Consider the following 21415-nt stretch of genomic DNA (forward strand, 5'->3'; position numbering starts at 1 on the left):
CAGTTGCCTTTCTAGTGGTTTGATCCTTTTGATTGATGTGAATGAAAAAAACAGTTGTAAGAGGTGTTAGTGTCCAAATAGTGTTCATTTGTTTTTATAATTTTAAGCAGGGCATGTGCAGACATATAACTGAGCATAATTTGAAGTCAACTACCCCCTTCCAATTTAAGTTAAATAAATAAATAAATAAAAGGCCTGATTGTCATATGTTGGTGAAAGATTTTACTAAGCTACAGTATTATTCTGTTGGTAGAGAGATTCTGTGTGTGGTGTGCTGTGTTGGTCATCTTGAGTACACCACACACTATAAGAGCAGTAAGAACACACATGGCAGTTTTTTCCTTATGTGTGGGGTCTGTCACGTAAAACTTCATTAAATCGGGCATGCGTGTCCTCCGCTTTAGTCAGCACATTAAACTTCATACCACCAGTATTTAGTGTGCGAATTAGGCCCATTTCAAGCCAGATTTTGACTAGCACACTAAAGATGACCTAAATGAGATTTCTTTACAGTTTGGGCGTAGTGTGTGCTTTAGAGTGCAGCAGCAAGAGGTGATGCGAGATGATGTTTTCAGTCTGTCGAAATGCGAGGAGGGAGCCAGCAGTGTTGCTGTGGTGAAAAAGACGAGACGGCCAAGGTGTTTGAGGGTAGAGAAAAGACGAGGTCTGTGGCCTCATGTACTGTATTCAAGTGTGAATATATGAGCAGTGAATACTGGATCAGGTGGAGGATGCAGGGAACAAAGGTAACAACACATGAATTATATGAATAGATTAGAGATACAACAGTATGAAAATTTATCACCATTATAGTGACCAAAATTACTTGTCGGTATTGTCAGGAAAAAAGGAATTACCTAAAGCATTGCAACAACTTTTATCTTGAATATAAAACATAAATGTAGCAATCCTATGCACTTGTTGCACATGAGAAATTATTAACAGCAGTACCCAAAATTAATTTTTGAAGCACTGCAATATCCCAAGCCAACGCACAACAAACCGTGTGACATTGATCTCTTCTCTAATTGGTCGCAAGGAGGATTGCAATATGAACTAACAAGTGGTACGTGAATAAAGCAGCACGCAAAAACACAAAATCCCGCAAAACTTGCATTTGTTGATAGCTAACAATTAAGAAGGCTATAACGAAGCAGCAAATATAGTGCACTTTAAAAGCATTACTCGAATACAATACCCTTGTTTCAGCAGTGAAAAGACTAGCCTGCCAAACTGAAGCTGTATATGTTAAGCAACGCGCTAATCTCTTAACATGGGCCGTTTACTCTAAGAGGGCTAAATACCGTATTAACAATCATTTCAATATAAAATCGTAATATTAAACATTTTAATTTTCATGGTTTATCGATAAATCGTTTTCATCCCTAGTACATACCTAAAAACAACATACTAGTGTCATTCCCACTCAAAACAAAACATTTCAGGTTCATTAAATGACAAGTACAAATCATTAGATAAAAGGCAAAATCAAAATGAAATTTGGTTAATAACACCTTTCATTCTCTTAGCTGCCAATGCTATTGCTAATTTAAAAAATAAAACTGCGTCACAGAGTACAAAGAGGAGCCGGCAACAAAGCCCTTTACGCTCAGAGACAATAAAAAATATTGTAACAACGATAATGGCAGTATAAAATGGTAGTAATGTGGTAACCGTTTGAAACTTTATAACAGTTCATCAGTAAACCATTTCATTCCTGGTATAGATACACAAACACCTAAATAACAGAGGCTGTTAGTGTCGTTTCCGCTCTAAAAGCAACATTGCTGGTTCATTTGGTGACACTACTACGACGACAAATCATTATATAAAAACCAAAATGTAATTTACTCCCTAACACCTCCTTTCATCTTGTTAGCTTCCAATGCTATGGCTAATAACGCACTGCATAATAATACAAAGAGGAAACCATGACAGCTGTTTACCCTTAGAGATGCTAAACACCTGCCTTTGCCGGGTTCACCTCCCGACACAAAGGTCGTCTGTGATGGTGACAGAGCGTTTGGAGCAGGGCGCCACTACCGATTATTACCTTGGACGTGAGGGTTTTGGCTCCATGAACCGCGCGGCATAATTCATCTGATTAATGTGTCACCAAAACTCATGAATATGCATCAGTTCCACCTGACTGCTCATCTCAATGATTTGAAAAGAGGGGGGAACAGAAAATATCATCTTGTGCAAGAAAGAAATAGTTCTAGTCTGCTCAAAATTGCTAACCAAGGGGAAGAATTTCTCAATCCATTTGCATTTACATGGGAAAAACTGCAACATAGTACTGGTAGGAGTTCCGAACATATTTTCCCACCTCTTAAATGTGAAAATCTTATGGGAAAGTTACTTTGTAATTGCTTATTTACAAATATTTGGTTGTCTGGAGTGCATCTCTTTCCATCATCCGTATTAAAAATAAAAAAAAACGCACACAAGTAAATCTTTTATCTATTTCTGAAAATGTCTCTGTAGGCAAACCATTCTGAATGTATCCACCAAGTTTCTCTGCCCATGACTGAGCAGCTAGGCAGGGCTAAAATCTGCCCATTTTCCAGTACTCACACAGAAGCAACATCATATCAAGGCCAAAAAGTTAGCAGAGAATCAGCATAAGAACATAACGGCATTAGCTTACAGCATTAGAAGAGCTTCTGATAACTGGCACATACTCAGAAGATGCCAGTGTGAGGACGCCGATGTATTTGTGTTTGCTGATGTGTCCTCTGCATGCGCCACATACACAGATCCGCACACTCATTGACAAGTGTAATTCAGCAGCTCAATGATAAGTGTGCTACCCCCACAAATGAAAATACATTTGCATTTGCTTCCTTTTCTCTTTCGAGTCTGTTTTTTTTTTTTTTTTTTTTAGAACAATTAGCCTTTTGCCTAGTTGCAACAACCCTAGCGCCACCTCCAGTCGTCATGGTAACAAAGCCGGGCTGAGAGAGCATTGGCTCATCTGCATGACACAGTACCACCCTCCAAAACTGAGTAATTTCAACGTGTCGTGTAATTCTTTGTGTATTTTGACCAAAAACACCTGTGAACTGGCGGCACGGTGGACGACTGGTTAGAGCGTCAGCCTCACAGTTCTGAGGACCCGGGTTCAATCCCCGGCCCCACCTGTCTGGAGTTTGCATGTTCTCCCCCCGTGCCTGCGTGGGTTTTCTCCGGGCACTCCGGTTTCCTCCCACATCCCAAAAACATGCATGGTAGGTTCATTGACGACTCTAAATTCCCCGTAGGTGTGACTGTGAGTGCAAATGGTTGTTGGTTTGTATGTGCCCTGTGATTGGCTGGCAACCAGTTCAGGTTGTACCCTGCCTCCTGCCCGATGACAGCTGGGGTAGGCTCCAGCACGCCCGTGACCCTAGTGAGGAGAAGCGGCTCAGAAAATGGATGGATGGACACCTGTGAACTGCCCTTTAGATATGTGGTTTTCATTTAAATAATTTTATTTAAGCAATAAACAAAAAAATATCATTTGATATTTCCTCATAGCTGGAAATGTAGTTGTTTATTCCATTATCATTCCCCTTTTGCTAAATTTCCTATTAGAGCTGCTTTTCTGATTATTATTATTATTTTTTTTAAGGCTTATTGATTGGGTAAAATATTCACACAATCTGGGGGATCGTAGTCCCACTTGTTGCCTTGCGTGCATGCATTTGACAGCATTAAAATGCGCTGCTGCACTTTCATGTTGTATTTGAAGATTCCTGCATACCCTAGAACCGAAGAAAACATCATGAAGGGCTGAAGGTGCTGTGCCGCGCACAAAGCAAATAATAATGAACCGTAATGGACGACAGACAAAAGCTCTGATGACTGCTTGCAGCAGGGGTGGATGTAAGAGTCAAAGATCACAATGTCTCATTAGGGGAGTAGACCTGGAGTATGTATTCAGGACATGTTCGCAGAGGGATCTGCTTCTTAAATTACGACCCGGCGGTAACCCCGCAGCATTATTGTCAGATTTTACATGAAACCGCTGTCTCTCCAGAGAGTCCCGCTCAGCACTGACCCCTAGTCCACCGTCTCGCTCTGGTTACAAGCGGGTAACACGGCTGCTCATGAATAATAATTTTTCGCTGAGCCTCCAAACATGCAACCACCCATCCCTCACCCCAAGGGAAAATGGCTGAGGGTCACTTATAATATTAGCAAGGAAGATGATCAATTTGTTGGTGTGAGTGGAAAATCTGTTTCAGTAATAAACTGTATTGATAATTCAGCCTTACCAAGTTAAAAATGCTCGCCAAGTTACCTTTTAGTGGTTGGTGTTTTGGTTAGTGAGTTAGGGTTTGTTTGTTTGTTTGCTTGCTTGCTTGTTTTTTAGTTGGTTGGTTGTCTGGTTTGGTCGGTTTGTTTGTTTATTCATTTGTCTGTTGGTTGGTTGATTCATTATGTTTTCATTGGTTGTTTATTTAATTTCCTGGTTGGCTAGTTTGGTTGGTCTGTTTGTTTGTTCATTTGTCTTTTAGTTGGTTGGTTGGTTGGTTTGTTCAATAGTTTGGATAGTTTGTTGGTTGGTTGGTTCAGTCGGTGGGTTAGTTAGTTAGTTATTTAGTTAGTTAGTGTTTCCACAAAGCTTTGCAGAGTCGTGGCGGTTTGGCCAAGGAAGAGACCTGCTGATCCAGGTCTAAGTGTCAAATCGGGAAATGTTGGTTTCATTTTTGTCGTTACAGTCTCATGCATTGGGGCAGTGACCCACGAGACTCAGCAGGAGGCGATGCAGTGTATTGTTTTTATTTATATTTGTATTTATATAGAATTGTACATTACATGCATTAATGTATATGATATACATTTATTCATATGTATTTATCTTAGTGTGGTACTGTATTTATATTGTTTATATTTATATAAGTAGAATAGTACAGTCCCGTTGCTTTGACTGAAAAAAACGTGTCAGAGTAACCTCCCTCCTCCCACTAACAGGAAGTGAGTGACGCTGACATCATGGAGCTGGTTCATAGCTCCCTGGGCCGTATGACCCTCATCCGTCAAGTGTTCCCATTGTGGAAGGACACCAACGTCCGCTGCATGAGGAACAATCACCGCATCTCCTCCCTGCTGTGTGACCCCCAGGAAGGCTATCTGCAGTCCCTGGAGGTAACGCTGCCACGTTCCGCGTGTCACCGCTTGTTCCTTCTGTTCCTTTCACACTCATTGATCATGTGGGGGCGATACAGCCATCAATCATGATGCAATTGGCTTCTAGACTTGGTATTAAAACCAAAGCAAATGGTCCGTAACGTGACATTTTACTAAATAACACTCAAGATTGCTGTTGGCGAATAAGAAGTCGCCAATTAGTGATTAATTGCATCACAGAGAGAAATCCTTAAGCACCATAAGCCCTAAACCACTGTATATCGTTCCACAAAGTTTCTTGAAAATAATTTGAAAAAGAAAACTAGCGTAAAAAGTAAACTTAAGAGAAAAAGTATTTTTAAAAAAATATCATATTTCTACCAATTGTAGTGTGGTACTTTTTGTAGAAAATTCTTCCAAATGAATTCTTATTAGATTTTGGTTTTGTATTGCTGAAATTGGCCCATTTTTGGCCCAACAGCATTGCTCAGCCTGCCCCATCTACTGCTGGGTCAAAGTCAACGAAGTCTTTCATTACCATGATAACTATGGGCAGAATGTTGAATCTCGACAAGCAAGTGAAAACTGGGAAGTGCACGTAAGCCCCTACGAAGACAGCGTGGACTGTATTTTCGCTCACAGAGGCATAACTTGATCACCAAGCAGCAGAACTACGTTTGTCAATTAGTGTGTAGTTCAAAGTGTGTGGCGTATACATTGGACACATTGCCAAATATCTGACATTAAAAAGAAATCATAATGATCTGATAATCATCTCTCAATTTACTTACAAATTTACCTGTTCAGTGTGAAATCTGGGCCTGTTTAGTTGAACACAAAGCTTACAATATTCTGTTGTATGAGTAGCAACAAGTGGAAACACAATAAACCATTTCTACACATCTAAGGTAGTGGAAGAGCATTTCATTTTTCTGCATTTAACTATACATCTGTGGTATAGATACTGTCGGTCAGGGTGTCAAACGCATTGTTGTCACAGGCCACATCATAGTTATGACTTTCCTCTGAGGGCCGTTACATCTGTGAACCCATATCAATGAAAGATTACATCATACAATTACATACGCTATACGATGATGAATAACCAGTTTTGTTTATCAACTGTTACATTTCTTTTCAAAGGGCGATTGGTAACAAAAAAATGCTTGCAAATATCTCAATGTTGTTACACCAGAACACAATGAGCAATTTCGATTTGCTTTCGCGGGCCAGATAAAATTATCTGGTGGGCCGGATCTGGCACCCAGGCCACCAGTTTGACACCTGTGCTGTACATGAACAAAGATACATTATATGTAGTAAATACATATTTCTTCTGAAAATGAAATTGAGTGATATTGGATAATTTTCCACAGCAGACCTGACAATCTGTCACAACAAGCTAAAGTGCCGCAGCGCAGTGGTTAGGAATCACTACTCTAAAGGAAGAAAAAAAAAAAGATTTTTTTTTTTTTTTTTCTGGCCAAGTAAAGAGAACCACAGAAGACGCAAGCAGAGCGCTGGTGATTCGGGTATTTCAGCGCCATCATCCCTCTCGTGTTCCTTATTCCTTTGCAAGTATTTTTAGGACAAGTTTGTTTGTTTTTGGGAACAAGCAGCATGTTTCATCTGCTGTCTTCAACGCTGACAAGAGGGCCACTTATCAGCCGCTGGTCGCTGAGCCAGAACAACACCAACGTTGTGGCATATTGTTTTGTTCTACTTTTTCCCCACCTTCTGCTGCACACATACTGTGAACACACAGGATGACATCACAAGTGGCTCGTGAACATTATTGCAGAAATTAGCTGATTATGTATGCAAGTGAATATACTGTAGATTAAAGGCCCTTGATAAGATAATCATGAGGCACATGAATTCCTATGAATATAAATGACTGGAGCTCAATGTGACAGGGGAATAAGTGGCACAACAGAGTCAAACATTGTTATAAAAGATTATTTTTATCCGCAGTGTCGCAGGTAGTTTCTTATTTTTGAATACACTTCTTACATGCTCTTGCAATCCTCTTAAAGAAGACATGCATTTATTTCACAATTTAAAACAGTTCTTATGTTTCTTAAAAGCATAGGCTGTTGATCAAATTTCATCTAAGATCATTAAATTACAGTAGAATTTACACTGCCTATGTTTTGTCTTGCTAACATTAGCCCATTTTGAGGGGCCATATACTGCTCGGCCACTGACGAGTAGTGATGACTAGTGTCAGAGCTGCAAGTTGAGCCCTGAGTCTTAAAAAAGTAAACCTGATCCACCATAATACCATAATGTATACCATAATGTATAAATATATATTTTTTCCCATTTGTTGTTCGGCAGCACTTCATCACCAAGGCGCTCCGAATTACACATCTACTACTTTGAAGATGCAGCGTATCCAGCAGACACATCGTCAAACGAAAATAACCACCAAATCCAACATCCACAACTTCACCCAGCATTTATGTGCCACTTGTCAGAAACTAACACAAATGTGTGCATCCAACGAAACTCAACGCAGCTCTGCTTATATTTTGGCTTTGAGTCATTGATTTACTCTATCTTGGATAAATAAAGGTTAATTACGATAAATACAAATTACATCAACATCACATCGTATATCACAGACCAGAATGGCTCACTTAAAGACACATTTTAGAAATAGGCAGCTAAAAAAAGATTTACTGTGTTGTTTAATTTTACACTTGATGGGTGGACAGGTAATTCAGTGATAAAACTTTGTATACAAGCAATTAGTCAATTTTCCATCGTTTGGAAAGGACTTATGCTCTTCATGGCATATGGCGTTCATGTACGAATTTGTCAACCAGAATGGATGCTATTATGTTCAGTTGTCATCACTCAAATTGCAAGAAAACAAAACTATTACTACTATTGCTGTTTTAGTTAGAATAAACTTGAAACTCATAAACTCATGACCTGACGCGCCCGCAGTCATGTGACCAGAAGCTGGCTCGCAACTTGGTTGCTTCCCCACCTTCCCTCACTTTTCTGTGGCCTTTCCAACTTGGTGATTCTAATTTAATCGAACCACTCTCAATTCAGGAAAGAAGTAAGAGGATAATAAAATCAGTGAAAATGAATATTAGCTTTCCCTAATAAAATAATCTGTGTAGTAAAAGCACAAAAACTCCCTAATGCGATAACGCTGCCTCCTTTGGGTCTTCTTACAAACTCACAATTACAGAGACATCAGATGGACTTTGAAACTTTCCTCGAAAGGTAACCAAAGCCACTTCAACCAACCATCTGGTCGCACATCCTCCTAATCTATTTATTTATTCATTAATCAATTTGTGGTCTGACTAGACCACTAAAGCTGTATAGGCACATACCAACAATCAGGCCAAATTTAGGCACAGTAGTAAGAGCACATTAAGAGCACAGTATTGCTAATAGGTGAATTTTTTTAACCAATAATGGAGGATAGGTTAACAAAAAATGGAACTCCTAAATATTGAAACACAAATAGGTGGGGGGCATTACTGTACCTGCAAAGTTGAGGTTGGGTCTTCTCCATGGTTTCTCCCAAGCCCAACTCCTATAGGTGTGTTATCATTTGTATTATTCTATACCAGCCTATGATTGTTTGACCTTAAGGGAAGAGAAGTTGACTTGGCGATATCTTACCCCTGAGAGTCTTCAACCTTTCATGTGCCAAACCCCAAACCAAGTGGCAGCTTGTATTGCTTCCACACGTCTCGCACAGTGCTAGGATTTAACTCCAGGGGGGGGGGGGGGGATGCGCCACAAACTCTACTCTCACACCACAGCAGAGCCAGCGGACATGATTCCTGACAGGATGCACTGCCGAGACAGTTATCGAAGAGGCAAGACGAGCCGAGCAGAAATAAAGCCTGTTTTGACAACTACTTGTATTTCTTTTTTCACTCCCCGCTCTCGGCCCCCGTCGTGATTTAACGCCTGTCCGGCATGCACACCGCCGTGCGCACAAAGCCACATAGCACAAAAATGGATTTATTAATAAGTCATCTTACTCTCCCTCCTCAAGGCGAGCGGGGGGTTCGCTGCCGTCACAGGACATAAACGCTTAATTGTCTGCCAGGCTATGATCAATATGAAAATACGCCACCTGGAAGTGCGCGAGGATGACAGCGCGGCGCAGACTTTGACGGGCGCTGGGAGACGGCCGCGTGTGCCTGCCAGGCACAAGTTATTGACCCACCGCCACGAAACAAAAGAACGACTTTTTTTTATTTTTTATTTTTTTCCTTCATGAAGCAATGTACAATCTATCAAAGTGTGGTGTTATCACCTCAAAGCGTTAAACTAACATTTTCTCCTATTTGAAAGACAGGAGTTCAGTCATGCGCAGAAAGTAATCGCCATTTTGAGAGGCTTCCTCATATTGAAAGAATACAGAAAATTGCAGGCAGGTTCATCCCGGTGAATAGTTTTCTCGCTCAAAAAAGTCAATAACCCATGGCTGAAAAGACACTATTTTGGTTTGAAGCAAACATTTTGAGTAATTTAGACTATTTCCAACGATACGTCAAAAACAAGCTTGTCAGATTTTGCTGATTGTTGCCAAATTTGACCCGCTTGTACATTACAGATGGGCAACTCTAACTAAAAACCATTTTATTTTTTCATCATTTTGTGTGCGGGCATGACTTCCCCCACCCCCCAAAAAAATGTTTGGTCCCGACCGCTGAAATATTTGGAAAATTCAGCCCCTGAAGCCAGTTTGACTTAGCATAGTGAAATATGACATGTCTATCACCTGTAGACCCACAATAGGAACAAGTCTTGACTGACAAGACACAATTGCTGTCCTTATGGCTATGTGGCTATGTCCACCAAATTTGAAAAACATAAACAAAAGACAAGAGCCACATTTAAAAATAATTCTGTTATTCTCTTGTCTGCAGTAGTTTTCTAGTTCAATAGCTTAACTTTTTTTTTTTTTTTTACCTTTCCCTCAACAGGTGTCCAACCTCTACCTGTATGACAGCGTTCTGATGCTGGCCAACGCCTTCTACAGGAAACTGGAGGACAGGAAGTGGCACAGCATGGCCAGCCTCAACTGCATGAGGAAGTCCACCAAGCCATGGAATGGAGGATGGTCCATGCTGGACACCATCCAAAAGGTTTCTATCTGTTTGCGTTTTATCTGAAATCCTCTATGCATGTGCAGTTGGTTTGCAGCAATATTATTTTTTTAGCTTTAGAATGTTGGGGGCGATGAGGGGGGACAAAGTGGGCTTCCAAGGTTTTCATGATTTTCAAGTATACAAAAGGTTTTTATGCTCAGGGTTGTCTTGTGAAAAAATCTGATCTACTGGGACCCCTGCCACATCCTTCCAGCACACACACACATACACATTCACACTGTAATGAAATAAGGTAACATGTTTGGGAAGAAATGACTTCATTTCATCTATCTGAATCTTGATAATGGAATTTGTAGTGGTTGCAGACAATCACGCTGGTTTCATCTTCAGACTGAAATAGTGCTGTTTTTTTCTGTACTGATTTTTTTATTAACTCACAAAAACAAAAAAGACACTTTTTAATGGCTTATAAATTTAAAAGCTGAGAATTCCCCTTTCACTTACCTGCAAAATGTCAGAATAAAAGCATGCTTCACAAACGGACACGGTTTATACATAATGATAACGTGATTTACATTGATGACTATCATGTCATTCCATTAAGCTCTGACGGAAAACATGATACGGCAGTCAAGTTTGTGGCTGCAGGTGTTTTTCTTTCAACATAATATAAACACACACTGGAGACTGAATAAAGCATAAGCATCATTACAAGGTTCAGTTTGTTGTGACATCTCCCATTTTCACCGCTCGCTTGTGGCTGCAGGGACGCATCAGCGGATTGACTGGACAGATGGACTTCCGGGTGGAGGGTTCTAATTCTCACGTGCAATTTGAGATTCTGGGAACCAGCTACAGTGAGACCTTTGGGAAGGATGTGAAACGGGTGAGTCCTAAGTGATTACCGCACGTTTCATCTGTGTTGTGTTTGATGGACATCCTAGCAGGGTGCCTCCCCAAAATATCTTTTCTACTGCGGGTGCCCTTTCACCCAAACTTAGCTTATGCTTTGAAGTCATGTACACAAAGCAGCGTGTGTCTGACAGATGGGGTTTGCAGGTCAGCTAGAATATAATAGTCTATTATAAAATGATAGCCATTGCCATTTGTATTGTCCCACAAAATTGAGCTGAAACGACCTACCTGTAGTAGGCACGCACAGACGTTCATGGAGGGTTACATTACGCATTACATTTTGATGCAGGTTTCAAAATTGTATTACACATTGCAACAGTTCCAATGACATTTATGTATGATGCAGCTAAATGACAAAATGCAGACATACTGATCTATGACAACAACCATGTACAGTATGTCACATTTCCATTTTTTCTTCCTCAGCTGTATTTACAGTGAAGTATTTAATAAAAGCATAGCAGAAATTCTTAGGAGACCGTTTTAGAACCAGAAACTGAATTTCTTGATGCATCTGTTTTGTATGTGTTCATTTAAATTTTAAGTGACACAATAATAATAATTTGTAGCAAGGTAAAATGATGCGTTCTATTATGTTACAATGAAATAAACATGGCGGCACGGTGACCGACTGTTTAGAGCGTCAGCCTCACAGTTCTGAGGACCCGGGTTCAATCCCCGGCCCCGCCTGTGTGGAGTTTGCATCTTCTCCCCGTGCCTGCGTGGGTTTTCTCCGGGCACTCCGGTTTCCTCCCACATCCCAAAAACATGCATGAATTGGAGACTCTAAATTGCCCGTAGGAGTGACTGTGAGTGCGAATGGTTGTTTGTTTGTATGTGCCCTGCGATTGGCTGGCAACCAGTTCAGGGTGTACCCCGCCTCCTGCCCTATGACAGCTGGGATAGGCTCCAGCACGCCTGCGACCCTAGTGAGGAGAAGCGGCTCAGAAAATGGATGGATGGATGAAATAAACATCATTCTTAGTTTGATTGCCGATTTAGCCATCAGACATTGACCTGCATTCACCACTCAGACTTGGTTCAAAAAATTATGTTGATTATACAAAGTTGTCCGCACATGGTTTAATACAGTGTTTCCCAACCGTTATGTACATCTTTTGCATTAGAAAAATCTCACGGCACACCAACAAACAAAAATCTCAAAAGAAGTATTCATACTTAAATGATGATGTATGCACAGGTCTCGTGGAAGAGCATTTAATTATTCTGTTTGTCAATATACATGTCTGGCATAGGCAGATGAACAAAGTTACATTATTTGTAGTAAATAAATCATAATTTTCAGACCAATTAAGTGAATTGGATAAATTCCCTCAGCACACCTGATCATCTCTGACGGTGCACTGCAGTATTGTGCCATGGCATAGTGGTTGAGAAAAGTAATGGCGTTTGCTTGAAACTTTGCTCATTTAAACCAGAAGACATTCACAATAATCTGTTTGAAGGATATTTCACAGAACACCGAGAATCTCAAAATGTTGGGAATTAAAAATAGTCATAAAATTGGACAGCAATAATATGCTGGCGTTAGCCAGTAATGTTTCCTACACCTCTTAGACCCCATGTACCTGAGACCAGAATAATACAATAGTTCTGAAAATAACTATATGAAATTATTTTGCATTCATTTGTGTTTAGGGAAACCATCCCAGGGCACAGCAAAAGTGACAGCATCATTTTTTTTCTATAGCCCCTATTTTGACCAGTTTTTATGGTAACATGAATTTAAAAGACCCCCCCCCCCCCCCATACATGTGCAGTAGCTGAGATTTTGCATTAGTGGGTCTTGATTTGTCCTTTTTTCACTATACTGTATGTCAGAGATAACTGGGTATCTCGCCGCAGGGTGCCCCTTTTGTTCTTACTGCTCAAAGCATGAGCATCGTTTGCATATCCAAGACACGGGTCTATTTTAAAGCAGATATGGATTTGCACTGTGCTGTCCTTTTGTGCGTGAGCAGCAGGCGGTGTGGAAATGCTCATGAAAACAGCTTTTTTTATTTTTTATTATTCAATATTCTCTTCATGTGACCTCTTACTGTGGGAATGAAACAATTTGATCATTTTTGCGAGACCTCGCCACTAACCTCTGCAGCATCGCTGCTGCATTAAAACACCTTTGGCTCCTCGCTAAAGCTACGTTTTTCATGGTGTGGCATCCGCCAGATACTTTAAAGCAGATGACACGTACTGCTGTGCCTCATTAGACATCAGAAAGGAGCCCATTAATTGATACATGTCCTTCAGGGTCACAACGGATGACATTAAAGTGACACAAAAAGCCTCATGACAACCTTGTGAGTGAAGCAGTGGAAACATGCTCTCTATGTACACCTGCACGAGCTAATTAATTATTGTGGGTTTTGTTTTTAGTAATGTAGAACTCAAGTTGGACTGTATTTACTCATTTTTGTTGGGTTGGTGTTAGCAGGTGGTTTGGTTGCTGCTGCTTGTCAACTGATTGGTTCGTTGGCTGGGTAGGTTGGGTTGTTGACGCCTTGTTAATTAGTTGGTCGGTTGGTTGTTAGGTTAGTTGGTTGGCTTGGTTGACTGCTTTGTTGGTTGGATGTATTGGTTGATTGATTAGTTGGTCAGTCAACACAACATGTTATCATGCAAACTACAAAAATAATGGATTCAGAAGGGCCCATACATTCTTAGATGGATCAGCACCAAGTTCATAGATGACCACCTTTTTTCATTCATTTACTGAGTAATTTAGGAAAATGTTGATCTTGCAATATTAACACACGTGGGGGAAAAAAATCATATTTCCGTTTCTCTTTTGGTTTTAAGCTAAGTCAGTTTAGTCATTTGTCTACAATTACGCTCACTAACAAACAATGATGAAAACATCCATCCATCCATCCATTTTCTGAGCCGCTTCTCCTCACTAGGGTCGCGGGCGTGCTGGAGCCTATCCCAGCTATCATCGGGCAGTAGGTGGGGTACACCCTGAACTGGTTGCCAGCCAATCGCAGGGCACATAGAAACTAACAACCATTCGCACTCACAGTCATGCCTACGGGCAATTTAGAGTCTCCAATTAATGCATGTTTTTGGGATGTAGGAGGAAACCGAAGTGCCCGGAGAAAACCCACACAGGCACGGGGAGAACATGCAAACTCCACACAGGCGGGGCTGGGGATTGAACTCAGGTCCTCAGAACTGTGAGGCTGACGCTCTAACCAGTCGTCCACCGTGCCACCATGATGAAAACATCTCAGTGTTAATGAAAATTCATCATATAATCCTATAAAGGTGTTTCTATTGGCTATCATTAGAGTTTATAGATCTAATGAAGTGTCTAGGGAGCGTATAATAACGTGAGCTGACAAACTTCAGTGTAGTTTGTTTGGGCGCACTGCTGAGAGAGATTAAGTCTATCATCTGCGTACTCTCAGCTATAATTTGTTTGTCGCCGCCACCACCGACGTCCCGATTCCGTCAAGGGGCTTCCTGCGGAATGAAGAGGAATTGACTTTTTTGGGGGGGGGGGGGGGGGGGGGGGTTGGCAATCTATGCGGAGCAGCACTGACCAGAAGCCGTAATGAAGATTTAATCACCACTCAGCCTGAAGCTGAAATCACCACGCCGGTTCATCATAACGCTGCCATTAAGGAGTCGTGAGGAGGAGACGCATCACACAGGAACGTCACGCCATATGTTAACTCGCACACACATAGTTGGCTCTCAGATGTCCAGAGTGAATACACATAAACATGAACATGCATGCATCTCCAATTAGAGGCAGAAAGAGACAGCAATGGGATGCCAGATGTGATTACTTGCCGTGTCTATACACAACAACACGGACTGCCAAGGCTCAAATGCTCTCTATTAGGGTGTTCATATAAATATTCACAAAGTCTGTCTTGTCTTTGCTGCGTCTATCTCTGTACTGTCATCGAGATGAGACACACCATTACGCGCCATCTTCCTCATCCTCACCTCGAACTCACTACCGCTGTAACCTTCCTCCTCCCTCGGCTAGGCATTCCTCCCTCTCCATCATCATTTATCTGCATCCAGTCCATTTTCCTCCCAGCCTGATGGCTCTTAGATGAGGCGTCTCTCTGCTTAAGACACTCTAATGAAGACTGAAATACTATTTCCTGGATGGCCACTGTGAGTTTGCCCCACCAGCTCGCCGCTTTTGCGCCTGCTGCAGAGTGATCGATGCCGCTTTTGTTGTTTTGCTTCCCCCGCTTTGCGCTTATTGATGCGTCAGCTCCTTCCTAAGCAGATATTGCAATTGACTTCCAGTTCGCGCGAGGCTCTTTGCTGAGAAAGTCCACTCGTTGAGATGTAATGGCTCCTCTTAGCCGAGCATCTTTCATGCATCAGTCAGAATTGATTTCTCGCTGGCGCATTCAGCAACGATGACAGCCATCTGTGCTCAGTGTAACATTATATGGAAACATGGCTTTACAATCGTGCGGCATTAACCTCTCCTGAATGAGCTCATTTTTAGGAGTGACGAAGATGACGAATCTGCTCATTATTAGACCTCAGAAGACCAGACGTACTCAACAAGATTGTGACAGTACACTTTAAAACAACACGTAGCTAAATTAATACTTAAACCGGCGCTTCCCAAGCTTGTCTGCTCGCAGCACCCAGAAAAACGTGCTTCTAAAGTCTCCAAACACTGCACAAGTTCAAGTTCTGTGGACTGTGCTATTTTTTTCTTCCTTTTTTGACCCATGAAAATTGTTGCTAAGAAACAAAACAGTAAAATGAGTCAGAAAAATTCTAAAATATACTTTTGGATGATTTAATGTAGAGCGGTTCATATTGACCCATGAACATTGCTGTTACGAAACAAACAAACCACAGAGGTTAAATGTGAGGTTGGGAGTGCCGCAGCCAAGAAAACATGAACTCATCCTTGTTCTTGGAAGAGTTATGTTGAAGGTCAAATTGACCTGTTTGGAAATCTAGATATAGATGTTTTTTTTCCTTCTTTTGTCAGCCATATTTTTGTTCATTTAATTTTTAAGGAATGCATCATTCTTTAAAGAAAACATGAGTGGTCCGGCAAAACACATTTATTTTATTCTTAATGGAATTCAAATTAAACAATGACATTTTAGTACAGCAGAATATCTCAACAAAGCACAGCAATAAAGAAAATAATGAGATGATCAAAAGATCAAAATTGCCAATAAACGTATTTCACAAATTCTACAAGGGTAGTTAACTTATGAGCACAACTGTTTATGTTCTAATGATTAACCATAGAGCATATTGGCCTATGAACAGTGTTGTTAAGAAACAAATAAAAATGGCATCATCAGCTGGCATCTCAACTGACCTGCCAAGATGGTTTGTCATTGGCAACCTTTGTCTGGCACATGCGGTCGCCAGTTTGTCTCGCCCGTGTGAAGAAAACACAGCGGCGTCTGCCTAATCATAGGAATAATTCTGTTATGGCTCCCATTACTGGCCAAAGTGCTGCTAACTGGAGCCCAAAATGAGGCCCAGCGGTCCCCGCCCTCATCTCGCCAATTTGGACTGCCATCTTTGTCCTCCGCCGCTGTATAGCAGCGCTTATTTGGCGCTCATGTTTGGCTCAACGTGCGTCCCCAGAGAAGTGGACAGACTGTTTCTTTCTGGCCAAACATCACCAAAGAGAGTCAACTCATGTGGAGTCAAGTTGGAGCGGTGTTTGTCTTGCTTAACATCCAACCATCCACTTGGTCTGTCCTTATTAGGGTGAGCTGGAGTCTGTCCAGCTGACTTTCATCAAAAGGTGGGGTAAGCCTGGACTGGACTGTTTGTCATTCAATCGTAGGGCACATCATGACAAACCACCAGCCACACTCACAATGTAGAATCTTCAATGAGCAATGTTTTGGGGGATGTGGGAGGAAGCCGCTGTACCCGACGAAAACCCACACTAGTACAGGAAGAACATGCAAACTCCAAACCAAAGCTGAGATTCAAACCCAGAACCTCTCAACTACAGTACACTGGTATGTCCATTTTGCTTAGCATTGTGTGTAAAATTGGTTGCCAGACCTCAACCAAGGATGTGTTGTTTTTATTGTTATTTGTATTATTAAGTGGGCTACACCCCTACTGATAATTGGGCCGAATTTGACTACAATTCACCCCTTCCGATCAAAGTCAGCAAAGGTCTGACTATAGTTGTCTCTAATAGATTATCATGTGGGATGTGTTGCGATTGAGTTTTCTTCATGATGATCCTAAATGTTAAACATTATTTCATATTCACAATCAAAAATGGTTTTGGGGAGGAGACTCGCAATTATGAGTGGAAATATATGTGTGGTGTGCTCTGGTGGTCATCTCAAGAGCACCATACACAATAAGAGAACAAAAGTTTATTTGTTTTCCTTATGTGCAGGGTCTCTCACATTTTAAAAAGCCGATGTTAAAAATCAGTGAAGGGGAAGAAAATACCTCATTTATTGCTGCGATCGTTTGGCTTATGTCATATCTATAAATAAAAAAAATGTAAGATTAGTGACAGTTTAATTTTAACTGGCTCTTTAGTTTTAATTAAATAGTCTTTCTTACACACCCACAGACTCGCAAGTTGCTGACTTTACATATTCATTCATTGATCTGAATGCCGATGCTGTGTTGTTTCATCTGCCGACATGACAAAAAAATGTGGAAATTGAGGTAAAGATTATCTCCAGCTTCGATGTTCCCCTTTTCTTCAGTGCACAGTCATAATTGTAGTCATTCCGTGTAATGTCACTCCATCTTATGTATTCTCAACTTGTCTGGTTTGACTCGTCATTGTGCAATATCAAGTTAGAACTTGAGACGCTACAGTGACAAACAGACGCTCAACTCGTGATAGCCCATCAGGAGAGATGAGACTGGACTAATTTGAATGGTCATCTTATATTGCCTCGTGCGTCTGGAAATGACCGATAGCTTCATTGCAGCTTCTTCCGCAGGGGGCGGACGAAGCGAAAGGAGACTTATGCAATAATTATGCACATATGTTTCTTTTAGGCGGCACGGTGGCCGACTGGTTAGAGCGTCAGCCTCACAGTTCTGAGGACCCGGGTTCAATCCCCGGCCCCGCCTGTGTGGAGTTTGCATGTTCTCCCCGTGCCTGCGTGGGTTTTCTCCGGGCACTCCGGTTTCCTCCCACATCCCAAAAACATGCATTAATTGGAGACTCTAAATTGCCCGTAGGCATGACTGTGAGTGCGAATGGTTGTTTGTTTCTCTGTGCCCTGCGATTGGCTGGCAACCAGTTCAGGGTGTACCCCGCCTCCTGCCCGATGACAGCTGGGATAGGCTCCAGCACGGCCCGCGACCCTAGTGAGGAGAAGCGGCTCGGAAAATGGATGGATGGATGTTTCTTTTAAAATGTAGGAGCAAATTGTACAAATAGCCAGGTGCCACATTAGTAGAGTGTGCACTTCCCGAGTAGAGGTGGGTAGTAATAAAGTAGTGAGTAGTGCTGCATTTACTCTGTTACATTTACTCAAGTAACATTTTGGATACATTCTCCCCGTCAAAGTAGTTTTAATACAGCATACTATTTACTTTTACGTGAGTATTTATGTTAATAGTAAAAGGTACTTGTACTCCGCTACAATAATCTAAATGCCACGCGCTACTTTTATTTATCAATTACTTCTTATTTATCAACTATTTCGTGCGTGACCTATCTGCTTAGACTACGACTTCGACTGTTTGCGGCAATCCAATTTAAGCGCTAGTGACGTTAAAGTCTAGTTCACCAATCAAACGACACAATGAAGTCGCATAACTGCACACATCTTCTATTGGGCTTTCCCGGACATAACACGAGATAAGCCAGCCCAGCTAATTGGTGTGCCTACGTGGCGACCATGTTGGAAAGGTCATCGTTACCATTGAAGGCAACGGTGCGCGACTCGTGTTTTGATTTAGACAAAGAAAAAAAACAGCGTTCATGTATTGTAGTATTTGTCTGGCACAGTCTGCTCAAATCGGGATATTTCAGCCCACTTCTAACTTGAGAAAACAAATTGCAGATGTTTTGTTGTTGTTTTGGCAGTGCATATTAGCCCACACTAGCCCTATTTTATCACAACTGTAAAACATGCATCTCTTGGGGGACGTGCTAATCTCGCTCTCACTGTAAACGTGCGCACACACACGCGCACACACAGCAATATCAGAATTTGCTCATTCACATTTTATTTGATTTTTATTTTACTGATGTTCCTACTCTGATTTAAAAAAAACAATAACAATAATAATATTTTTTAAATAAGAAGTTACTCACCATTTTCTCAGTACTTGATTAGGTTATTCACTGTGTACTTTTTACTCTTAAGTATTTTTTGGGAGAACTACTTTTTACTTGAGTCACATTATTATCAGGTAACAGTACTCTTACTCGAGTACAATATTTGGCTACTCGACCCACCTCTGTTCCCGAGTGCGCACAAACCCACCTCTGCCCCACCTCCAAGCGACCGCCTTAACACAATAGCATTTTTCCAAGTGGAGACAACAGTTCATACACTACACTGAATGTAGTGCATGGATGCATCACTTTGCACAAATACCCACCACCCCGCTTTAACAACTTCACTGAGCCATAAAGAATGTCACTTTTCAGAAGCTTACACTAATCTGTGCATCCAGTAAGACTCAATGCAGCTCTGCTTTCATTTAAGCTTTGACATGATAGCGGGGGCGTCGTAACCATAGAGGATGTGGTTATTTTCTACATGATAGCATTTCAGAGAAGTTGTCCGGCGGCGGCACGGTTAGCACATCTGCCTCACAGTTCTGAGGACCGGGGTTCAAATCCCTGTCCCGCCTGTGTGGAGTTTGCATGTTCTCCCCGTGCCTGCGTGGGTTTTCTCCGGGTTCTCCGGTTTCCTCCCACATCCCAAAAACATGCATGGTAGGTTAATTGAAGACTCTAAATTGCCTGTAGGTGTGAATGGTTGTTTGTTTATATGTGCTCTGCGATTGGCTGGCGACCGGTTCAGGGTGTATCCCGCCTTTCGCCCGAAGATAGCTGGGATAGGCTACAGCAGCCCGTGACCCTCGTGAGGATAAGCAGTACAGAAAATGGATGGATGGATAGTCCGTTGCATGAAAGTCAATCTGGATCTTCACCTAGCCTAGCTGATAAAGTCATGAGCAAAGAAACCTAGTGTGGCGATGATGTTATGTAAATTATCTAATTTGTCACATTACAACTCGGCATAGGTGACTGTAGGAACGTAGATCGACCGGTAAATTGAGAGCTTCGCCTTTCGGCTTAGCTCCTTCTTTACCACAACGGACCGATACAAAGTCCTGTCGATTTCCCGTTCCATTCTTCCCTCACTCGTTAACAAGACCCCAATATATTTGAACTCCTCCACTTGGGGCAGGATCTCATCCCCAACCTGGTGAGGGCACGTCACCCTTTTCCGACTGAGGGGGGTTCGGTACGCCATACTCCCGAAGCACCCCCCACAGGACTCCCCGAGGGACACAGTCGAACACCTTCTCCAAGTCCACAAAACACATGTAGACTGGTTGGGTGAGCTCCCATGCACCCTCGAGGACCCTGCCGATGGTGTAGAGGTGGTCCACAGCCAGGACGAAAACCACACTGCTCCTCCTGAATCTTAGATTCGACTTCCCGATGGGCCCTCCTCTCCAGCACCCCTGAATAGACCTTAACAGGGAGGCTGAGGAGTGTGATCCCCCTGTAGTTGGAACACCCCCTCGAGTCTCCCTTCTTAAAAAGGAGGACCACCACCCCAGTCTGCCAATTCAGAGGCACTGTCCCCGATGTCCACGCGATTTTGCAGAGGTGTGTCAACCAGGACAGCCCCACAACATCCAGAGCCTTTAGGAACACCAGGGGAATTTCATCCACCCCCAGGGCCTTGCCACTGAGGAGCTTTTTAACCACCAAAGTGACCTCAACCCCAGAGATAGGAGAGCCCGCCTGACTCTGCTTCCTCATGGGAAGGCGTGTCAATGGAATTGAGGAGGTCTTCGAAGTATTCTCCCCACCGACTCACAACGTCCCGAGTCAAGGTCAGCAGCGCCCCATCCCCACTATACACAGTGTTGGTGGTGCACTGCTTTCCTCTCCTGAGATGCCGGATGGTGGACCAGAATTTCCTCGAAGCAGTCTGGAAGTGTTTCTCCATGGGCTCACCGAACTCCTCCCATGCTTCAGCGACCACCAAAGCTGCATTCTGCTTGGCCAGCCGGTACACATCAGCTGCCTCAGGAGGCCCCCAGGCCAAAAAGGCCCAATAGGACTCCTT

The 21415-nt window shown here is 42.2% G+C and overlaps 1 protein-coding gene across 7 annotated transcripts in view; it reads left to right on the forward strand.

The window, feature by feature from the left end:
• The window catches only part of grid1a (glutamate receptor, ionotropic, delta 1a), a 325765-nt gene that overhangs the window by 272778 nt on the left and 31572 nt on the right, over positions 1 to 21415 (forward strand). For all 7 annotated transcript variants that reach the window (XM_061788917.1, XM_061788916.1, XM_061788919.1 and 4 more), the window contains 3 exons: positions 4960 to 5133; positions 10086 to 10247; positions 10978 to 11097. In XM_061788917.1, coding sequence (XP_061644901.1) covers positions 4960 to 5133; positions 10086 to 10247; positions 10978 to 11097 — 456 coding nt within the window. The remainder of the gene's footprint in view (positions 1 to 4959; positions 5134 to 10085; positions 10248 to 10977; positions 11098 to 21415) is intronic.

This window comes from Phyllopteryx taeniolatus, chromosome 11 (assembly GCF_024500385.1).
Source record: "Phyllopteryx taeniolatus isolate TA_2022b chromosome 11, UOR_Ptae_1.2, whole genome shotgun sequence".
In the NCBI taxonomy this organism is placed as follows: domain Eukaryota; kingdom Metazoa; phylum Chordata; class Actinopteri; order Syngnathiformes; family Syngnathidae; genus Phyllopteryx; species Phyllopteryx taeniolatus.